The 22,549-nt window shown below is 36.8% G+C and overlaps 2 protein-coding genes and 1 long non-coding RNA gene across 4 annotated transcripts; 1 reads left to right on the top strand and 2 right to left on the bottom strand.

Annotated features, from left to right (window-relative positions):
- Nucleotides 1–8,374: 8,374 nt before the first annotated feature.
- Nucleotides 8,375–10,748, top strand: LOC133875398 (uncharacterized). The gene is made up of 3 exons (XR_009901448.1): nt 8,375–8,546; nt 9,877–9,973; nt 10,618–10,748. It is a non-coding gene; the product is annotated as an uncharacterized LOC133875398 (long non-coding RNA).
- Nucleotides 10,652–16,771, bottom strand: LOC133875397 (uncharacterized). 2 transcript variants are annotated; one of them, XM_062313523.1, is made up of 3 exons: nt 16,550–16,771; nt 14,274–14,866; nt 10,652–11,753 (listed from the first exon to the last, which is right to left on the bottom strand). In XM_062313523.1, the coding sequence occupies exons 2-3, from the start codon at nt 14,855–14,857 to the stop codon at nt 11,309–11,311; spliced, it is 1,029 nt and encodes a 342-aa protein (XP_062169507.1). In that variant the 5' UTR covers nt 14,858–14,866; nt 16,550–16,771; the 3' UTR covers nt 10,652–11,308. The 2 variants fall into 2 exon arrangements, with proteins under 2 accessions (XP_062169507.1, XP_062169505.1); XM_062313521.1 differs by lacking the exon at nt 16,550–16,771 and having other exon boundaries at nt 14,274–15,086.
- Nucleotides 16,772–17,195: 424 nt separating this feature from the next.
- On the bottom strand, nt 17,196–22,549 carry LOC133875396 (calcium-dependent protein kinase 10-like). The gene is made up of 7 exons (XM_062313520.1): nt 21,747–22,549; nt 21,236–21,379; nt 20,965–21,117; nt 19,283–19,398; nt 19,006–19,173; nt 18,101–18,331; nt 17,196–17,798 (listed from the first exon to the last, which is right to left on the bottom strand). Exons 1-7 carry the CDS (start codon nt 22,402–22,404, stop codon nt 17,625–17,627), a joined length of 1,644 nt encoding a protein of 547 aa, XP_062169504.1. The 5' UTR covers nt 22,405–22,549; the 3' UTR covers nt 17,196–17,624.

Consider the following 22,549-nt stretch of genomic DNA (forward strand, 5'->3'; position numbering starts at 1 on the left):
CTTTATATAGTAGTAATTTAAAACTTTCACTGCAGAACCACATGTGGATCCGAGGCAGCAAAAAGGCAAATACTATAAATCATTCCACGTATTGAAATCCACTAAAATAAAAAAAAAATTGTACCATTTTCAATATTTTTTTTTTTGAAGACTCTTGTTGACACCTTGGCTTTGGTTGGTCACCAGCCCGTCAACTACTGTCAGTCTGGCCTCAAAATTTGGCAAAACGTGCAAGTCAGTCGGATCAGGATCTCTTCTAATTGATAAAAAAATAAAAATAAAATAAAAAAATATCTTCTAATTAATTAAGTGTTGGAATTGTTGTGTAATTTGGGGACACACACACAAAATAGCTACAAGCCCACCTGTATCATTATTAATTATTAATTAATTAATTTTTTTTTTTAAAAAAAAGGGTAACTGAGCAGATTTTATATATAAAAAAACAAATTAAGCACCGCTCTCAATAAAGATAATATCAACAATACAATAAAAAATTTTCTCAGTGAAAACCGTTATTCACTGAGACAAAGACATTCCTTTGCAAGACGGACCATATGTATTATTGATGTAATACGTTGATCTCATATTTAAAAAAATGAATAACTGGTATACAATTAGTGGTTTATAAAAGATATTCATGGTGTTAAATCTTTTATTACTTATTTGCTGTGTAAAACTGAACTTTATAAGTAATTTTAATAAAATTTTAAATTTATTATCAATTTTATAACAATAGCACATAAATGACTAACACTTTTTATGAATGGTTACAAATGGGCCTCATACCCCACACTGCTCAAAATAAGTGAACCTTACAACCCTGCTATGTTAATTGCCCCAATTTGAATGCAATTTGAACACCCTAATGGCAGGAACCCTAATTCCAACTCAGCCACACCAAAGAGGTACGTGTAACATGCATTATTTCTCTAATTGTCATCATGGTCATAAACCTTTTTCTTGTGGGCGGCATCATGTTCATTTTATAGGTTGGAAAACTATACCCATCATGGTCAAAAGTATGTTTTACAAAAGCAAGTTTGGTGAAAATTAAATGTACGAACGAGGTTTACACACCAGTTTGCTAGCTTGTTTATATAGAGAGAAAAAAATAGTACCAATCGCATGACAGAGACAACATACATCAGGAGCTCAAGCTAGACAGTAATAAGGCATAAAACATATGATATGATATGATTATGTGTATAAAAATGACGAGTGAGTAACATAGTATGTAGGGTTGAGCATCCAGACAAAGGAGGCGGCGGAGCTTATAAGAAAGTGCATGAATATGATAATTTCTTGGTAGGGCGCTCGATAGAAGTTGGGCAAGGGCAAGATGGCAAGGTCTGGACAAAACCTCTAGAGGGCTATGTGAAGCTAAATTGAGATGGTTCAATTGATAAAAGCACAAAGAGGATAGGACTGGGCGGTTTGGCTCGAAACAGTAGGGGTGGGGTCGTTGCAGCCTTTCCCTCTTCTATCCCTTATGTTCAGGACCCCGATGCGGCAAAGGCAGTAACGGCGTAGCGGACAGTAACTTTTTGCTATGATAGAGGCATCCGACGGGTTATTTTGGAAGGTGACTTTCTGCATGTGGTGGAGGCTCTTCGTCAAGAAGGTCGATGCTAGCAGTGGTTTGACCAACTCATTGAGGACTCCAGGATTTACTGCTGCAAAGTTTGCAATCTTCTTCTGATGTTCATCATGTACAGAGGAAAGCCAATAGAGCTGCTCGTCTTTTAGCTAAAAATGTGTTTAATGTCTATGGAAGATATAGTCTGCATAAGGGATCATCCATCTTTTATTCAGAGTATTAATTGTATTTGCTGAGCAAGGTTATTCTACTTGATATGGAATATAAGATGATCATTTTCTCAAAAAAAAAAAAAGAAGAAGTTTTAAATTCACATGCTGCTCCTATTTTATGATGCATATATATATATATATATATATATATATATATATATATATATATATATATATATATATATATATATATATATATATATATATATAAAGTAATGTTTTCTGTAAAACAAATGTACACATTGTTCTTAAGGGTTAGCTCAATCGGTTGGGGACCACGTCTTATGAAATGAAGGTCACTAATTCGAATCTCATTCCTCCCTCTGATGTGGACATATTAAAATATATATATATATATATATATATATATATATATATATATATATACTTTGTACATTAAAATTGATGTGAAAATAATTTTTGCATAAGAAACATTACTAATGTATTTATTTTATTTCCACAACAAATTGGTAGAATGACATGCTGTCAAGGAGTAAAAGAAGCTTAAAAGTTAATTGTGATTTTATTTCTCTTAATCCTAAAGCCACTGAATTTTCTCTCGAGTGTTTCAAAATGAACTTAGGTGGTAACGACACCGTGGTATAGGGCTAGTTTGGCAACTCATTTTCATTCTCCTTCTATTTCTTTTCACTTCTTTTAAAAATATCAAATCAAAAACATTTTAACTTTTTTACACTTTTTATATCACATCAACTATATTTTATTATTATTCAAATAAAAAAATCCACTACAAAACAAAACTTTTTCACTTTTCTATAAAAACATTCTTAAATTTTATATCACATCAATCACTTCTTATTCTACAACACACATATATTTCACAATACAATTACTTACCAAACAAGCCCATAGTGTCATAATTATCGAGTGATAGAGCTGCGTGCATGTGATTATTGACGTATTATTATTATTTTTTCTTTAAAAGATGTATATATAATGATTAATAAAATACGAGGAGAGAGTGGTAAGCATTATTAAAGAAAAAGATTAGAAGAAGATCTTTTCCTGATTTTTTCAACAACCACGTTACTTTGATTTGACAAAAAGCATTTTTGTCATTTCAAAAGATCTCTTAGTTTTGTCATCAAAGGACTTTTGCCCAATTTGACACCGGGCAGCCCTCGTGGCTAGCTTGAGATTTTGTTGCTTGATCACGGCAAAAGATACGGGAAAAATAAAAGAAATAGAGGACTTTTTCTTAAAAATAAAATAAACTAGTTTAATAGTCACATTTTTCTTATAAAAACGTGTTACACTACATAATGAGTAACACATTAGTCTTTGCTATACTAGTATTTGAAGTGACGATTTTCTTTTTTCTTTTTTGTATTAGGAAAAATTATCTCATTTGTTGATCAAAGATAATAGCCTTACTCGGCAATTACAATACTATAGACATAAGAGGGAGTCTCTTTCATCCAAACACAATCAATCAAGAACTTAAGGGAAGACTTAGCCAATAAATGTGCATCTTGGTTAGCATTTCTACTTGCGTATCGCACCTCGGCTTGTGGGAAATCCTTCAATCGATTACGAATATTGTCAAGGATATGACCATAGCTACGCAAGCATGAAAAAGTCGCATGAATAGCCGAAACTACATTCTTGGAATCACCTTCCAGCACAAAATCGTGTGAACCCTAAATCCCAACACAATAGAACTGCCCTCCACGCTGCTAATGCCTCAACGGTAGTGGGATCAGTGATGTATGGGATAACCGTAGCCAAAGCTGCAACACAATTACCATCTTCATAACGAACTACCACTCCCATTTACGTATCAAATGGGGCTTAATTCTTTTTTACACTTGTTTATTGTCAATCTTTATTTTGTCTCCTTAGCTATTAAAACCATTGTCCCTTTCTAGTATAACATAAACAGCGAAGGGTGGAATCCAAATTTGTAAGGAGGTCGGGTACAAAGCTCCGTTTGTGCATGTATGTCATATATATATATATATATATATAATAAAAGATAAAAAAAAATACTCATAATATATCATTTACACATCCACTCGTTTATATGAGGTGATATTCATGTGATGTGGGTTCCATTTCATTTAAGAGAATATGTGTGTAAAGAATGTTTCTGTAACACTAGACTTGCAAGTGCCGTGCTAAACGTTTGACATAGAAAGATGTGAGTTAGGATTTGGATGGGGAAGATCAAATATGAAAGATCATAGTTTTGATGATCATTTCTTTATTATTTATTTCACGTCAAATGTCTCTTATTGCTCATTCGTTTGGTAGGAAACAAGAAACTTTTCAATAAATCCCTCTTTTTAAAGAAGACATCACCTTTAACCTAGATCCAAAGGCCACAAAACACTTGCCTCATCCATCTAACCTTTAACCATTTTTTCTTTCTTTTTAAAAAAGTAAATACATTAAAATCAGAGAGCCAGTATACTTTTCTTTGCCTTCCTTAAGAAGACTAAAGCCACCTTATAATATATATATATATATATATATATATATATATATATATATATACATCCCCAAATGATAAGGATTTCTAAAACAACTGTATTCATTGAAATGGATAGACACCGGCATGCAATACAGATAATTCTTGAACAGATGTGGGCCAACTCGAGCTATCTTAACACCTATTTAATAAGGTGGGCTTTATTGAGCTTTTCATCGTAAGCTGTTCGTATTGCCTTATTGCACACGATCTAAATTACATTATAATAATTAAAAATACTCTTCAGGAAAAAAACATTCATAAAAGTGAATCTCATAGTGGAATCACATGTTGATGGCCTAACATTACATCTAATTATTGGCTTATAGTGGATCCATCTGCCATAGATGGTCCACTAATTAAAGAAACTCTCTTTATCATCATTATAAAGAAATAATAAAAATGCCTAAACAAATATATAAGGAAAAAAAAAAAAAAAAGAAGGAGGGAGGGAGGGAGGGGGATGGGAGGGACACAAAATAGTGGATCTCATTATTATTGGATGTGCATGTGACATTCATAAAGAGACCGTCGGGCCATGTGGCACATGTCCCATTGGATAGACAAGCGTGTTTTGTTTGGCCGTATGCAGCAAAAACAACTTTACGACGCGTCTAAAAGCCAACCAAACACTAAAATTAATCACGTCACATGAGGATTGTCCCCTTCTCCAAACAAGGTACAATCCGTACTTGCCGTAACACCGCATGCCCACTATTATGTTCATATTATGTATATATATATATATATATATATATATATATATATATATTAAAAAAAAAAGGCGCAAATGATATGATGCAAGGCGTCACCATCAATTCTTGATGGGGACTTCAGCCTAATTAGGTGACGATATCACATCTTCATCCAATTGATATCAAATAAGTGGAAGCTTAAAAAAGAAAAAAACTTTAAAAAAGAAAAAAGAAAAAAAAAAAGAGCTTAAATTAGGTAATAAGAATATTTTACCATGGCTTATCGAAGTAAAAAATTGAGAGTTCGAAGGCTCCCATTTGTAACAAAAATAAAAAGTTCTTGGAGTTATAATTTTTGAAGAAAGTGATAAATAAATAAATAAAATCTTCATAAAATTCAGATTTTCTATTTGGCGTAATATCATGATTCGTGAAAGTGAATAATAAGTAACGATTAAAATACTTTTTTCTTTCTCAAAACTATTAATACATAACTTAAAAACACAAAATACGTTATTATTAAGTTTATTATTTTTATTAATTTAATATTCTGAGAGTTTATTACGACATCAAGGATAATTGTATTTTTGGTTTCTGTAATTCAGAGTTTTGCAGAATAATTCACTCAGTTTTAGAAAATGATTAATCACTTTGTGAAGTGTTTAAAAATAAACAAATTTGTTCATTGCTATTAGAAAAGTCGACAAAAGTTATTATTGTGCCACATCAGCATGAATCAAGCCGACCAAAAAAAGTGGCAGAACCATCTTCAGATATGCTCAAAAGGGGTGGTCGAACCACTTCTAATGTCATGGGGTGGTTCGGTCACCCTTATTTAACAAATTAACAAATTCTGTCTTTTCTAACTACATATACTAATTTTTTTTGTTTTGTTTTTTTATTGCTTATTTCAGAGAATAATTAATCATTTTTAAAAACTCGTAATATTATTTGTCAAAACCCCAAATTTAATTGACCAAAAATATATCTATCCCATGATATTAAGACGAGGTCCATAACGTTAGCTCTATCTAAAATATATATATATAAGTCTATGCCACGTACCATTTAATGTTTTTTTTTTTTTTTTTTTTGGAGTCTCATTTATTGTTTACGTGATAAATGTTACGTGATGAGATTTTAAAAAAGGTGAGGAGACATAAATGCTAAGAGCATTTATATTGGGCATAAAAAAAAAAAAGAAAAAAACATTTCCAACCAACCAGACCACTTTAGCTAAAAAGAATTGACCGGTGAAAAAAGCTGCTAATTTGAACTCTTTCCGCAACCAAGAAATTAATGCTGGCCAGCACCACCACGTGCTGTGCTTCCCACAGTCTCTACAATTTAATTATATATATATATTATATAAAATTGTGACCAAGTTGGATCATATTTGGAATCCAATGGTGGTACACCAATTTCAACATTATTCCTCCTGCCTATAATTTACAATTTTTTTTTTTTTTGGTAAATATAAAATAAATTCTTAAATTTTTGCGAAAATCCTGAAAAACTTGTCACTTTTTTTTTATTATTATTATTATTTTATTTTTAACATGAATCCTTTAGTTTTTCACAAATTTAAAACATGTCATTTCGTGAGTATTCTGTCCATATTTTTAAGCTATGTTAGTGCCACGTCAGTATTTTCGCCACCTCATCTGAAAATATTTTTTTATTATGTTATATATATTTTTTTAAAAAAACAAAGAAAGAAAGAATGGTTATCAGCTACCCCCTTAAGGAGGAGGTGGCATGTGAACTACCCACAGAGGTGGTCAGCGGTGGCGTCCGGCCACCCCCGGGGCTTGGGGTGGTTCTCAGGCTACCATATATCTATTTGGGGGTGGCCCGAAGGCTACCCTATGGCATTGGCCTAAGGTAGCTGCACGGCCATTCCCGACTACGAAGGCCATCCCCAGGGCTTTGGGGTGGCTTTCGGGCGCCATGCGGCTACCCTTGGCACAATGGCACCTGAGAGTGGTCGTGCGGCCACCCCAGAGCCATGAGATGGCCTGAAGGCCACCTCTAATGCCATGTCCCAAATGGGTATATGGGTGGCTTGAACAAGCCCCCGGCTCTGGGGGGTGGCCGATGGGGTGGCGTCAGCCACCCCCTCCCTAAGGGCAGCCACCCCCACCCCCAAACCCATTATTTCATTTTTTTTTAAAAAAAAACTAAAATAAAATAATAATAATATTTTAAGATGAGGTGGAAAAAATGTTGACGTGGCACTAACGGAATTTAGAAAAATGGACGGAATACTTACGAAATGACTTGTTTCAAATTCACGAAAAACTAATTGATTCAATGTTGAAAAGAAAAAAAAAGGTGGGGTTTTCAAGATTTGCGGGAATTTATTTTATATTTACCTCCTCCTCCTTCTTTTTCTTCTTCTTTGTTCTTTTTTTTTTCTTTTTTTTTTTTTTTTTTTTTTTAAATAATGAAGCCTATAATGTACAATTAGGCCAAAAGTAAAAATATTAGGATATATATACATTAATGTAAATAATGTTTCAAATACAGTTAGGAATACATATATATTAAAGTAATGTTGATGTGACAAAATGACGTGTCACTGGCTAGTAGGTATTGACATGAACACCGTTAAGAGCATTCATAGCAACTTCTTTAAAAGGGGTCTGTTCCATAAGTTTTAGAAAAAATTTCAAGAAAGTTACAAAAACTCCCCACAGCAACTTTTCTAAAATTTTCGTTTCACTGAGATTGATAAGCACTATTCACTTCCTATTCAATTGTTTATTCACAAAATATATTATCTCTCTCATACTTTATCTTATTTTTTCTACTTTTAATTAAAGTAAAAGTAAACAAATAATCTTTTAATAATATAGGGAAAAATGAAGAGAAGCCGTTAGGGGTTTTTTTGATAGAGAAGTAAAAAATAGTTTTGTTATTTATTTTAAGGAAAATGATTGAAAAGTTGCTAAGAATGTTTTAAATTTTTAGATAGAAGGACTAAAAAGTTAATGGTACAATTGTATGTATCACTTCTGATAATTTTCAAGTGATATTGAAAAGCATATTAATTACCGTAACGAGATAACTTCTTCACGTGATAAGATGATACATACATGAAATAATGCTCTAAACATTTATGTATACAATAATATTGGACACCCATATTGTTAAGGACTAAAAAAAAAAACCCTCCAACAATTTACACCTCTCTTACAATTTTTAAGGATAAAAAAAATAAATTAGAACCACCAACAAAATCAACTTTTTCTTGTAAGGTCCGTCCGATTGCTAGCATCAAGATTCTCTCAAGTTGCTTTTTCAACCGGAGAGGAGCCGATCTTTATGTATAAAAGATAGAATTGTAATTTTTGCCTTTGAATATAAAGAGCCCTCTCCTCTCTAGTTGAAAGCAATTGAAGAGAATCTTAATCCCAATTGCCGACCCTACAACTTACAACTGGATAGATAATTGTGAGAGGCCTAACGGAGGTCATCGATCCAAATACCGGGGCCCCTTAACAATTGCAGAGATCCCCCCAACAATCCGTACAGAAGAATTGCAGGTATTCCGATCTCTTCTTTTAAATTGGATAATAAAGCCTGCTGTCAATTTCCCAAGCAGAGCATTATTAAGCATAAAGGAAATCAAAGTATAAAGAATAGGCTTGTTGATAGAAAAGCATTAACTTTTCTGTAAGTGGGAGGATAGCTGCTGTTTGTTTTTTTCATCAAGTGGGTTCCGACGTGTGCAGATCCTTCCTCTCATTTTCTTGTCCTTTGCTTTTTGGCTAAGATCAAGTAGTGTAGCAGCCAGTTGAAAAGATAAAAGTGGTGGCTTTCTCTGTTTCTCATAAGAAAAGCAGCTCAAAAAAAAACTATGGGCCAAGTAATCACCCACTCCACTTTATGTTTGTGCTGCAAAAAGAAAAAGCAAAGAGAAAGAAGCATTGAAAGTTTGAAACGAAGATAAAAGCTTGTTTTGGAGCCTTTACATTAGACGATACTATTCATTCACAAGGCAGAGGAATTATTTTCTTAACAAAGTTGCTTTTGTAAAGATTACGTGAAGGCAATGGAAATATGGGAAAACAACAACTTTCATCGCTGTAATTTTGGCCAAGAAAATGTCTAGTTCAAGACTATATCATAGACAAGGATTGAGGCCACCCTAAGGGTTTAAGGGGTGACCGACCATCTCTTCAAGGTAATTAAGATGGTGGTCCAACCACCTTAATCATCTCTTTAAAGTGGCTAACTACTATTTTAAAAGGTAAAACAATAATCGACCGTTCTTCAAGGGTCGGCTGATCACCCTTTTTCTTATTATGATTTTTGTTTCTTTGCTTACTTGATTAGATTGAGAGAGTTCATTTTGAATAAACGGGATCGTTAGAATTGCTTGAAATTTCAAGGACCTCAATGCTTCCAATTTTTTTTTAATTTTTGGAGGATTGGTTGTACCTCAATCCCTAGATATTCAATGCTTTGATTGCTTACGGCCATTGCATTAGTCATGATCATAATACAACAGCTTTCTCCATCGTTTATAACAGTTGTGTCAATTAATAAAAACAACATTATGCAAGTCTAGTTGCTATAGAATCTCATAATAAAGCAAAGAGATGAAAGCATGAAAAAAAGACACAGAATTAAGGTGGTTTGGCCAATGGCTTACGTTTAGGCTTCAAAGTCTTTTCTTGGCTACTTCTTTCCTCAATTATTTGATTGTATACAAGACTCTATTTATAAAGAAAGAGTCTGAAGGTTACACGTCTATTCTGCTTCTACATTAACAACAATAAATTTAATTTATAAAAACCATCTTGTACCTCTTAATGTCAATCAATAGTTGCATGGCATTTGACATTTGTTGTTCATATGTACGTGTGGAAGGAATCAATGAATGTGGAATAAGAGCTCGGAAACAAAAGAGAAGCGACCCTTTGGAAGAAGAATCGTACCAGTGGTTGTGGCCTGTGGGCATGTGCAGGTTCGCGATTCTATATATAATCCCAAAACTTGACGACTCTTAGCAAATGATATAATATGCAGATTTCAGGAGTTTACGACAGCGAGAATCGCTCATTTTCAACAAATAATTTGGTCTATCCATTAAACAAACAACCCTGCATTGATTCTCACTTTCAAGGCCCTTATTTTGTGTGCGTGTTTTTATGAACAATTTACTAGGCAGAAACCTCCCATCCCTTTCTCCTGGCTTTGAAGTAGACAAGACCATGTGTCTTGTAGTGATAAAGAATATCCACAGTGAAATCTATCGCTTGTTTTGACCCGTTTATTGAATATGCTCGTATTGTAATATTGGTTAGTAAAATGCTTGTAGTACTACAATTTTTATAATATTTATCTACAAATTATTATATTTATCTACAAACTGACGTGATTGTTTATGTGGCGCTGTCACGTCAACCACAATGAAATTTAATTGTTCAATAGTTAACGTAGTAAGTGTCACGTATAGTGTTATGTCAATTTGTAAGGAGCTGGATGGTTTCCAACTTATCAAAGTTCTTGACTTCTTGGCAACTTACCCTTCCTTTTAACAACAAACATAAATCTATAGTAGCTTCGGAGATGCTAGTATGAAATATACACCCCCTGGACTTTTTGCAGGGCAAATGGCAACATTCAGGATCAAAAAGAAAAGAAAGCCCAAAGAGTAGCATAGCTGGAGCATGCAGCCACGCCCTATTCATAAAGATAAGACAGCAGCAAGGAAAATAGAAGGGGATTGGGCCTGTTACAATATTGTTGACAATATCTGTTCACTGGATAATGCTGTACATATGCCTCGAAAATTGAAATGCTGCACCAGGAACAATAATTGAAATGCTGTAACAGTACATATTTAACTCCTCGAATACGAGTTGGGGAGCAAACCCATGGGTGTATCTTTAATCAACTAATACAATAAATTCAATATTTCCCAAAGTTAAAACAAGATCAAGTCACTTCACAATATGTTGAAAATTCAAGGACTATCAATTCTAAGTATAGCATCCAACTCAAAAGGAAGATTAACACTATGGCAAAAATGACAGGTCAGGTAGCATTTCCTACCCATTTCTTCTGGTTAGGCTGATGCCCAAACCCTTGACCATTTATATCCTTCCTACCACATAATGCGTCCAAATGCTAGATTGGAAGAACCACTCTACACTTGGCCGTCAGCTCGCCCATGCACCCCCTGAAAACTTCCTACTATTCACATTCTTCAATCGGATACACATGCCATATTTACACCCAATAGCAACAAAAACTAGCAGTGTTAGCTGTCACCCCTGACGTTTAAAGCTCGCAATCATTACGAAATCCCTCCCAGAACTCTTTTTAAATCAGATTTTTGTTCTGCTGTAAGCCTTGAAGGGTACTTGACGTCAAATTTAACTCTCAAATTTCCCTTTCTCCCAGGTTCTTTTGAGATTGGCATTCCCTCATTTGGGAAAACCACCTCTGCTCCAGGTTTGATGATATCTGTCATTGGGATCGTGAGATTCCTTCCATCCAAGGTAGTCAGGTCAAGGGTCTTCCCCGTGAGGGCCTCCAGCAGTGTTATCTCCTGATTGACTACCAAATCATTACCATCCCTCTTATAAAGAGGGTGGGGTTTCTCATCTACCACGAAAATAACATCTGCTGGAATGACACCAGGCTCCTGGTTACCCTTCTCAGGGAATGTGATCTTGGTCCCCTTCTTCCAACCAGGTTTTATCTCAATGGTCAATATCTCATCCAGAGTCCGAAAATTACTGCAAGAGAATTTCAAATGCAATTAAGTGGAAGCAAACATACAAAAAGCAAAATATTCACTCAGAATTAACAGAATCAAAGCATACATTTGCAAAAGATTATCAATGCAGACCAATGCCATGTCATGCCAGTAATAAACAAGATGATACATTCCTCTTTTTGAATTTATATTAACTAGAATTATCTATCTGCAGTTTATAAGATGATCTGAAGATCTTTAAACTTGGCCTACAAAAGACCCGCTTGTCTTAATAGGACAGACCATGAGAATAGAATTGTGCCCAAGCTTTAACATTTATGGCTTCTTAGGTTGCAACAAGCAGCCAAAGAAAACCAGAAAACTAGGATAGAAAAATAACATAGTTTTGTCATGCTTTATACGGCCGAGGGAATAGCAAGATTAGCTTAGTGAACTATAACCCTACATAACATCGTCCAAGTTTAACACTTACAAAAAGCATTATCCCTATTGAATAAGAAAACTTTTTGGTTTCTTTTTCCTCTCTTCTTTATTAAAATACTCTCAGTATCTGAGATACCAACTATGAAGGAACAACATATGACCAATCTCCCTAAGCTCAGAATAGTATTCCACTTTACGAACTTTCTTCCCATCACCTTAAAGGGCCGACTATCTTCACTCTTTTATTGATGCTGCAACCTGCAGCCTCTTAACTACAGGTGGAACACTTCCATCTAGTCCCCCATGGCAATGCATTCAGGCTGATCTGTATTGTTGTAGCCCATAGTTCAAAGAATGCATGAGCAAAGTCATGTTGGTGAATATACCCCATATAAACATAAGCATCAAGATTTATGACTGAAATTCAACCACAGGAGCAAAGATGCTCCAAACATTTATTTGAAAATTGATGTAAACAGAGAAATCCAGTTAGCTTTTGATTTCTTACGCCAATACACACAAGAAACAGTCATTTTGCAATAAGAATGAAACAGGAATTCAGCGGCATAAGCTGAAATTTATACATAGGGGTTGGTTACTTCATTCTTTAACTCGTCATAGAACTAAATGACAGTAGTTACTTAACTCTCTTTCTCTCTCTCTCTCTCTCTCTGATTTTAAACCACCATGCATAAAGCAGCCTTGTACCTCCTTGCAGCTTCAAACTGCTTAAAGACAGAAATGTGGTAGGTATGGCCTTAGGTAACCTCAAACCAAAGCTTGTCCAGCTAGAGGCTGCCCTAGCCAGAAACCAAATTTTGTATTTGATATTCCTGTCCCAACCTGCTGTGCAAACCTATTGAAGACAGATGACAAACAAATCACAGAATCCCACGCAGTCCAAAAGGGTGAGGGTAAGCAGGCTAACCCACGCCAATGTCATTCTGAAATTACTTTTACTATAAAATTCAATGGCTTTACTCATAACAATCATCACACTCAAGCCTAACCTTCTTACCATTAATAAAAGCCTCGAACTTTAAGCCAAGAAGCTGTCTCTGGCAGATCTCCAGATGATTTTTCTCTCCCTTCTTTATCCACAACCGTTTAACAAAAAAATATTATAGCCTCAAGTAAACCCTTCAAATCCATTACTTTGACTTCCTTTAGTATGCTGCTTCCTTGATTGTTAAAGGAAAACTCCAATTGTGCACAGTACAAGACTACTCTACAAAAATTATTTGGTATCATATTGAAAAACTAACTACAAGCAAGAACTGTCTAGCAGTACAAAGTTGAGAACACTTTCGCAAGAAAAACAACTAGCCATCTTAAGAAAGGTCTAATATCTGAAATGGAGTTCAAAGCAAGTTGAAGAGAATTAATGCCAGAAAATTTCAAGAATTGATAGCTCAATAGGATCTAAGTTATTCCATCAATGAAATGAATGAAAATTGATTGACTAACCATAAATTATAAACACATCTAAAAATGTGTAAAAGCTAAAAAGTTATGTCCAGTACCACAAACAGACCACTCAACAATGCAACCAAACCATAACTGAATCCCACTGTGTGTTAAGATACCAGAACGTACAAGACTAACAATTATTAATAGAAAACAAAAAATGCAATGCTCTACAGTCATATAACCTACCCAAGTCAAGTGCTTTGACAAAGACAGGTTTAATGCTCTTCATAGGCACTATCAAGATCGCATATTGCACAGCTAACCAAAAAATGTAGAGTTTTTATGTCAATTCAACCTGCTCATTGAGGAGCAACCACCTAGATAAGTGGCACTAATAGAATTAGACTTCAATGGCATATACCTTTGCCAAAACTGTTTATTTACAACCTAAATTCGACCACAGGTCACGTAATAAAAAAAAAAAAACTTCCTTCCTTAGTTACGAAAACTAAAATTGCAATGCCTGGTGACTCTAGTGCCAAAAGGGTTTGCAGGGTCGTTGTTAGGCTATAAAGATCCTGGCAATTGAAAAAAGAAAACCCGAAATTTCGTCTTCAACAACATGAACTCTATTAACCCTTATCTGGGCCTCCTAAGCAACAACAAAAAACAGTAAATTTAATGACTTTATTGCTATTTCGCATACCCAGAGATGTCATAGACGTTCCTGGAGATCCGCATCTTCTTCTTCGCACCTTTGTAAAGCTCCTCCAAGCTACAGGGCAACACGTTCTCCAGCGGCGCAGCCTTCCTAGACGCCGACCCGCCACTAGGCGCCCGGAAGAACCCGTCCCGGCCAAACCCCCTGGCTCCACCACCACCACCACCGGCATTACCATTGCTCTCCGATCCGAAAATCTCGGCGTATATGTCCTCCGCGTCGCGTGGGTTGAAGCGGAACGACGTAGGGTGCTGCTGGCGGGCGTGGTTGTAGTAGTGCTGGTGGTGGTTGTGGGACCCGCCGGCGCGTGAAGAGGATGGCGGTGGTGGCGGGAACTGGCCGGACTTGAGGGCCTCCTCGCCGTAGAGATCGTAGATCTGGCGCTTCTGGGGGTCGCTGAGAACGTCGTAGGCCTCGGAGATTTGCTTGAACTTGGCCTCCGCGTCGCGCTTGTTGGCCGGGTTCTTGTCCGGATGCCATATCATCGCCAGCCTCTTGTACGCCTTCTTCAAGTCCTCCTCGCTCGCGTTGCGGTTCACTTTCAGAATGTTGTAGTAGTCCACGCCCATCTCTCTTCTCTCTGTGAAACAAGCAATTAAATATAAATCTTTTTTCCCTTCTGTGTCTTTGATTTTGTGCTTTTTCTTCTTCTGTGTGTGTCTGTGTTTGTGTGGGGGATGGTTGAGGTGGTCGGAAGAAGAGGAAAAGACCGTTGGATGGGTAACGGAAAGGAGTGGAGCAGGGGATCCGACGGTTGCGCGAGTGGGTTCGTTTACAGAAACAAAGGAGGGAATTATGAGAGGTGGGTCCGGAACAGGATACGGCTCGGATCTGCTTAGGTCATCTCATTCATCAGCAACGTGCGGCAAACTACTACCAGTAGCTGGGGGTGCTGATATTTTGGGCTACATTCGGTCCAACCTATAATGGGCTTTGGGTTGGGCCTATCCTGATTCTATAATGTACGAAACAACGACTTTTTTTTTTTTTTTTTTTTTTAAGTGTTTTAATGTGATATAAAAATGAAAGCGGTTTTGAATTTTGGGTTGTTTGCTAATATTTTTGTTTTGAAAAGAGAAAGGAAAAAAAATGTTACCAAACAAAGTCAATATTCTCTTTTAGTGGACCAGGATGTTTGCAATTGCAGTTAATTCAGGCAGATAATTAAAAGATCGAAGATCCTGCTGGGGCTCATGTATAGACTCTGATAGGCTCATGTTTCCAAACAAATCTCTTACTGCTCGAACATGTGAGTCTTATTAAAGCCATCTCTCATACAAGGTCGAACAATCTATAATTTAATCAATTCGAATCCCTTTGCTAGTAGGGAGGGAATAGTATGAAACTTCTAATAATATGGGAGTTGTTTTATTTCTAGGAATCTTTTGTCCGACGTAGTTGGTGAGATTATGTAAAATTCGTCCGAAAAATTGATCGACAAATAAAAATCTTTGTGAAGTTATGCAGGAAGATGATGCTTTCAAAATTTGGTCATTTGTATTATTATGTTGGTGTAGGATCATCGTTTTGTCTCTTTTATTTTGTTTTTTCTCGTATTATTTCATGCTACTAAATTGAAGATGGAACCCAAAAAGACAAGTAGCCGCTAGACTGTGGACAATATTCCCATGCCACAAGCTAAAATTTGATTTGTACTTGACCCATATTTGTGCTTGCATTATCCAAAAGAAAGCAAAGCTCAATCCCTATCATCTTTTATCACAAATAATCGGAAAGAACGTTGACAGGGCCGAGTTCAGTCAATAAATTCATGCAAAAAGGGTATAGTTAATCGAAAACTTGCCGGTGGGAGAACTCTCCAATACTTAAGTTAGTCAAGGGAATGGTATGATTCTAGTGTGTGAGAATGGATGTAAGGTTGTACTTAAAATGGTAAAGTACTTCACTCATCTGAAAACTATTCTTATTACTTTGAATATTATTATTGCCCTCTTCTATCACTAGAACGGGTGTTGTGATATCATGAGCAGTCTACTAAGTAGCCGTTGGAAAAAAAAAAGGGCTTGATATTTGTAGCCCTTCCTCATCCAATCAGGAAAAAAGAAAATGTCTTGGTATTAATTGTGACTAATGTTGAGTCGGTGTCGATAAAGTGGATTGATGTCGATTAAATTTAGAAGCGTAGTTGAATATTATGATCACCAACTCAATATCGAACACTAATAGGACTTTTGGATCTCTTTTAACAGAGGGATAAGACAATCTTATGGAACTTAATAAATTATTTGGTAAGGTTATACCTTGGAGAGCTATTCTGAAACAACTGGAAGAACTGAAACTATTCAGAGTGTTGGTACAGTTTTCGGTCCGGTGACGTGGCAGCTTCAGATTCGTCTCTTTGCCTGTGGCCTGCAAGACAACAAAGGCCTGCCGAGGCCGAAGCCTCCTCCGACGCCCAAGTCAATAGGGAGAGTGAGAGAGAAAAGATGATCATATTAGATAATATGTGTTACCTCTTTAGTGTTATGCCTATATATAGGCTCTTTTCCATCGCTGATATGCATAGTGAAAGTCTCACAATTGTACAATGTGTACAGTAATCAGTTATGATGTTCTGACACTCGGTAAAGTGTGTCGATATTAGGCACGGGGCTCTGTACTGACACCTAATATGATTCTTGACTTGATTTGACTGGGTTACCAAATGCTGGAGATCCTAATAAATGTTGAGGATCTTGGTCATGCCTGATCTGTGTATAACCCGATGGTACAATCTGAACACTATACGACCTGTGCATAATGTGAATGTTGTACACAGTCTGAATGGGGATAATAATTCCCCAACACAGAGCAACACTCAGTCCCCCACATCTTTTCTCTCAAACAATTGGAAGAACATTGTCATAAACTAATTCATAAAATTTTCAGAAATTAGATTGCTTCGTATCGGTGCAAGAATAAAACATTTGAACATCTCTCCAATGACAAATTTCCAAGAAACAACTCTTAACTGGTTTCTGCACAATGTTAAGGGGGAAAAAAAAAACAAAAAAAAAAAACCTGAAGTAGCAAATACATCAAGCGTAAAAAGAAAGTGAGAAATATACAAGAATTTGTGCCACTCGTCCAAGAACAACACATGCTTCTACGATCTCCGTTAACAGCTGAACAACTCCAGCCAACATGCGGCTCCCCAGTCGATGCTTCGTGCTGGCAAAGGGCAACTTAAGCCCGCCAATGTAACCAAAGAATATCAGGGACCCATAACTGGCATTTGATGAATCCCCCACATGCCATTTTTTCGTGTATATCGATAATACAAGGAAAGAAACTCTGAGTGGCACAAACAAACCAAAATCATGAAAAACTTTTAGCTCATACAGCAATAGCTTGACCAGTAATCCCATCATGAAGCTGCAAAGAACCATCCTTCATTAGGTTGAGGCTTAAACTCTTAAATCTCTCCCTTGAATACTGTCGAGATGCCTTTCTCCAATCAGTTCCAGTTTTCATCATAGCCACAAATTCCTCATAACTAATACGCCCATCCTGAAAATTATCTGCAAATGATTAGGATGAACTGTACAAGCTAAAGGAGATGCATTTTTCCTTTCTTTTTTATATTTTATTTTTTGGGGGGTGGTGGGGGGGTTATCATAGAGAAATTCAGAAATCCCATCAATAATTATTCTGGAACCTGTCTCTTTGCAGCATTTTGACAGGTTCCAAAAAGTTATCAATATTAGCATTTCATTTCCAACTTCAAACATGCTCTGAAAGTGCTGTTTCTAAGAGGAAGGGGGACCTGAATTTTATACACACTAAGAGATGATAAAGCTTGAAACTCAGACCTTGTCTGTGTCAACCTCACGCATGATGTCGTTCAGCACATCAATATCAGCTTCACCCGAGTCATCTGCTAAGCCTTCCCGTAGCTCATTTGATTCAATATACCCACTTCCATCTTTGTCAAAAAACATAAAGGCTCTGCGGAAATGCTCATCATTCTCCATCCTTTGCAAGTGAATTGTCACTGCTACAAACTCTCCATAGTCCAGTATTCCATTCCCATCAACATCAGCCTAGACCAATATCACAAGTCATATTCTATCAGAATGACATATCTTTAAAAGAAATCCATCAGTATGACAAAAAATTTGACACACCGTACAGCACAGAACTATATTTAGCACCAACCAACACTATCAGATGTAGTAGTGATTTTTAGTTCACCAATAAATGATGAAACTGATTTCAACCCAACCTAAATTTATCCCTTCCTGAGTCCTACTTATCTAGGAGACATTTTTTAACAATGCATATAATGCCATACTCACCAGGTGTTTAGGCCATCCTAATTGCATAAAAAATACTCGAAAAAATCAAGTTTCAAAGCATTTTCACTTCATTGAAAACCTGGGGAGGTGCCAAAGTTTTGCATAGCAGTAAAGGGCAAAGGGCATGACCAGGGTTTGAGGGGATAGATTTCTAATGTTGACTGGTGGGTAGCAACGTAGGAAGGATGGTGGTTTGACAAGCATAAGTCTAACCAAAGGAGAATCCGGAGTATGAAGTCCAGTGATGAGTGAACTACTTACGTGAAGTATGCAGCAGGAAAGTGGTTGCAAAAAGAGCACAAAAAAAGAAGGTTGAAATGATATTATATCACATTGATCCAAAAATAGTGGTCATTCATAGAATTAAAAAACAAATGAAGTTACTTTCAACCTGAACTTAAATAAGTTTAGAAACGTACCACTTCCATCAGCATTTTTATCTCTGGTTCAGCCAATTGTGAACCAACCTTTCGAAGACCAGCCCTCAGTTCCTCGTACGTTACTTTCCCATCTTTGTCAGTGTCCATCATTGCAAACATATCTCTAATTACTTCTACCTCTTCAAGAGACAAGTGTTCTGCAATTACCTACAGAAATTGATTGAACAAACCTCAACTATCCTCCAAAATTTACACATTGCACACCACTGCTGTTATAGTTAGAGCTGGAGCTGACAATTAGACCTAAGATTCTTACCCGAAGAGCTTTCTTTTTGAATCTATTCATCACAGAGAACTGCCTGAGCCTTGTCCGCACAATATCTCCCAACGGGACATTTGGAGCTTTTTTTGCATTTTGCAACCAGGGGTGATCTACAAAAAGACAAAATAAAAGAAAATAAAAAACCCGTATTACAGTTTCAAGAAAGTTTGCCATGCTGCAGAAAGATTCAAACTCCTAGAAGTTCACATATATAAGCACTTCGATCAACAGCCTCGTACTAACCAAAAAAAAAAGAGTAAGTACCATAATGGCTCCTGGTGATAATGAGAATATCCATTTTTACATGCCAACTTGATAGCTGTTTAATAGCTCATTGTCAGATACCTGCTTCAATGAGTATGCTGATTTAAGTCTCAAGACTCTCAAGCACTAATATAATGGCCACATTGAATGCAAAATACAACCTTCCACATCCTTTAATTTTTTTTTTTTTTTTTCACTAATTAAATCTCCAAAATCCATAACCATTCTAAGATTTCACGGCAAGCATAGTACCCTAACATCAGTGCTGAGCCAGAAACTCTTGTTTAGAGGAACATGGTTAACCTTAAACACATAGATGTATACCACACACAAAAAAAATAAAAAATAAAAAATAAAAAAATCTCATTACTCTACATTCAAAAGGAGGAAAAATATCAAAAGACTAAGATAATTATTGTCATGGTAAAGTTTGTTTTGCAATGAACCATATTGAACTATATGATATATTTTTTTCAGTAAAAATTAAAATGTATATGCTTATTCACTAAAAATAATTTTTTTTCTTGTGATATTTAAATGGTTGTAACAAAGAAATAATACGTGCTTATGGATATTTTATTATGTCCTACCATATATATAATTGTTTGGCATGCATTTTGGGGCACTAATTTGCTTGAGTATTGCTTATAAATTTCCTTGCATTAATAAGTATATAATAAGAATTTAAAAATTTTGGGAAGGGCCAAGCATTTTTTTTAGGAGTGACTTGTGAATATAATTATATTACTAGAGGTATAAACATTTTCAAGATTTTTTGGTGAACCCATAGCCCTACATGGTCTACATGTGGCTTCATCACTACCTAACCTAGAAATAGAAATGATCCTTTTCATTCTCAATCCATGACTACAAAATTTTCTCAATTGTTTTAATAGCTTTGACCAAGACTTTTAAATTGACAGGACATGCACCAGCCAAATAGAGAGTACACGGGTCAAATCAAAGTGATTCAACCATGAGATGTATCTTCTTCTCCTTTGATTTTTCCAACACTGGACTCCAAATTTCTACACGTCTTATGCAGGTCTAGACAGTCTAGTAGGCTCTTTCCGTGAAGTTTTTGTTCCGGGCCCCTTTTTAGTCAACGGACCCTCTCATATCACACATCTCATGAAGGTCCAAACGGTCTAAAAGATAATATCAATGATCATGTTTATTCATAGGCTAAAACTATCTCAGCTAGTCGGGGCGAAGCCCGGATACCTCAGTTATATAAAAAAATAAAAAAATAAAAAAAAAATCTCATTTTCTCAAGATAAAAGCTGTATATAATCTGATAAGAGGAGATTGAGACACCAAAATTATCTGTCAACGCCAAATAAAGCCCTTGAATGGAACCCCAACTTAATGCAAGACAACAATTCAGTATCACAAATTGCTGAAGAACTTACCAAGCACCTGTTGAGCAGTCAACCGCTTTTTGGGTTCCGGCTCCAACATCTGCCGAACAAGGCTCTTAGCACTTTCAGAAATCTGAGGCCACGGTTCCCTCTTAAAATCAAGGATACCTCTTAAAATCGCAAGAGCAACACCCTGTTCGGACTCTGCCACAAACAATTAAAATGGAAAAGCTTCACGATCCAATAGAAACACTACAACCTCCATATTCAACAAAACTGGGCTACAATGAAAAACAAAAATATCAACAAAAAAGCAAAATACCAGCCCAAAATGGAGGAACCCCACATAACAAAATATAAAGAATCACGCCGGCGCTCCATATGTCAACCTCTGGTCCATAATTTCGCTTCAACACCTCTGGCGCCATGTAGTACGGACTCCCCACGATCTCTGAAAACCGCTCCCCTAAATCCCCAGTAAAACTCCAAAGTTAATATTCAACCATAGCTTCAAGAAAAACCCCATGTATACCATTTAAAAAAACAAAACTCATCAGAAACCCAGCACTGAAATTCAATAATCAAGCAAAAAAAAATCCCAGTATTGAAAAACAAAGAAATATGAATTCAAAATCCAAAAATGGGAAAAAAAAAAAAAAAAAAAAAAATTCAACGCAAAACCCATGAAAAATTTATCAAGGAAAACCAGAATTCGGTTGCGTACGAGGCTTAATCAACACAAAAAACCTGAAATCAACTAAAATATCAAGCAAAACCAATATACCCATAAAAAATAAACGAAACTGAAAACCAACGGAATTGACCTCCCATACCAGGCTTGAAAAACACAGAGAGCCCAAAATCAATGGCCTTGAGCGGCGAGTGCTCCTTCTTATTAGCAAACAAGAAGTTCTCAGGCTTCAAGTCCCTATGCATGACCCCATTAGCATGACACATCTTCACCACCTCCGCTATCGTCCTGGCCACGCCCGCCGCGGCCCTCTCGCTGTAGTGCCCCCTCGCCACGATCCTGTCGAACAGCTCGCCGCCCTCGCACAGCTCCATCACCAGGTGCACGTTCTCGCTGTCCTCGTACGCCGCCCTCAGCTTCACCACGTTGGGGTGTTCCGGCAGCGTCGACATTATCGCCACCTCACGCCGCACGTCGTCCACGTCCACTGCCGTCCGGAGCTTCCGCTTCGAGATGGACTTGCAGGCCAGGGCCTCCTTGGTCTCCCTGTCCGTGCACAGGTACGTTATGCCGAACTCTCCCCTGCCCAGCTCCCGGCCCAGGATGTACTTGTCGCCGATTCGGCTCCGGTGGATCAGGGGGATGATGTCCTTCAGAACCCGGATCGGCGCTGGCGAGCGAATCTGGTCCTCTGCATACGGGTTCGGTTTGCGCTCTCCGCTCCTCTTCTTCTTCTTGCTGTTCGAGCTATTGTAGTCTTCTTCACTCTCCGCTCGAACGCAAGCGTTACAGTTTCCCATGCTGCAACACACACACACACACAAAGAGAGAGAGAGGGAAAACGGTGCGTCTCGTGGTGTTGGTTGTGGTGTGAATGAGGAAGCGGAGAGTTATGACCGGCCGGGGAGAGAGAAAACGCGGGGTCGGTTGAGTAAGAGAGGGGTT

Source organism: Alnus glutinosa, chromosome 8 (genome assembly GCF_958979055.1).
Source record: "Alnus glutinosa chromosome 8, dhAlnGlut1.1, whole genome shotgun sequence".
Lineage (NCBI taxonomy): Eukaryota > Viridiplantae > Streptophyta > Magnoliopsida > Fagales > Betulaceae > Alnus > Alnus glutinosa.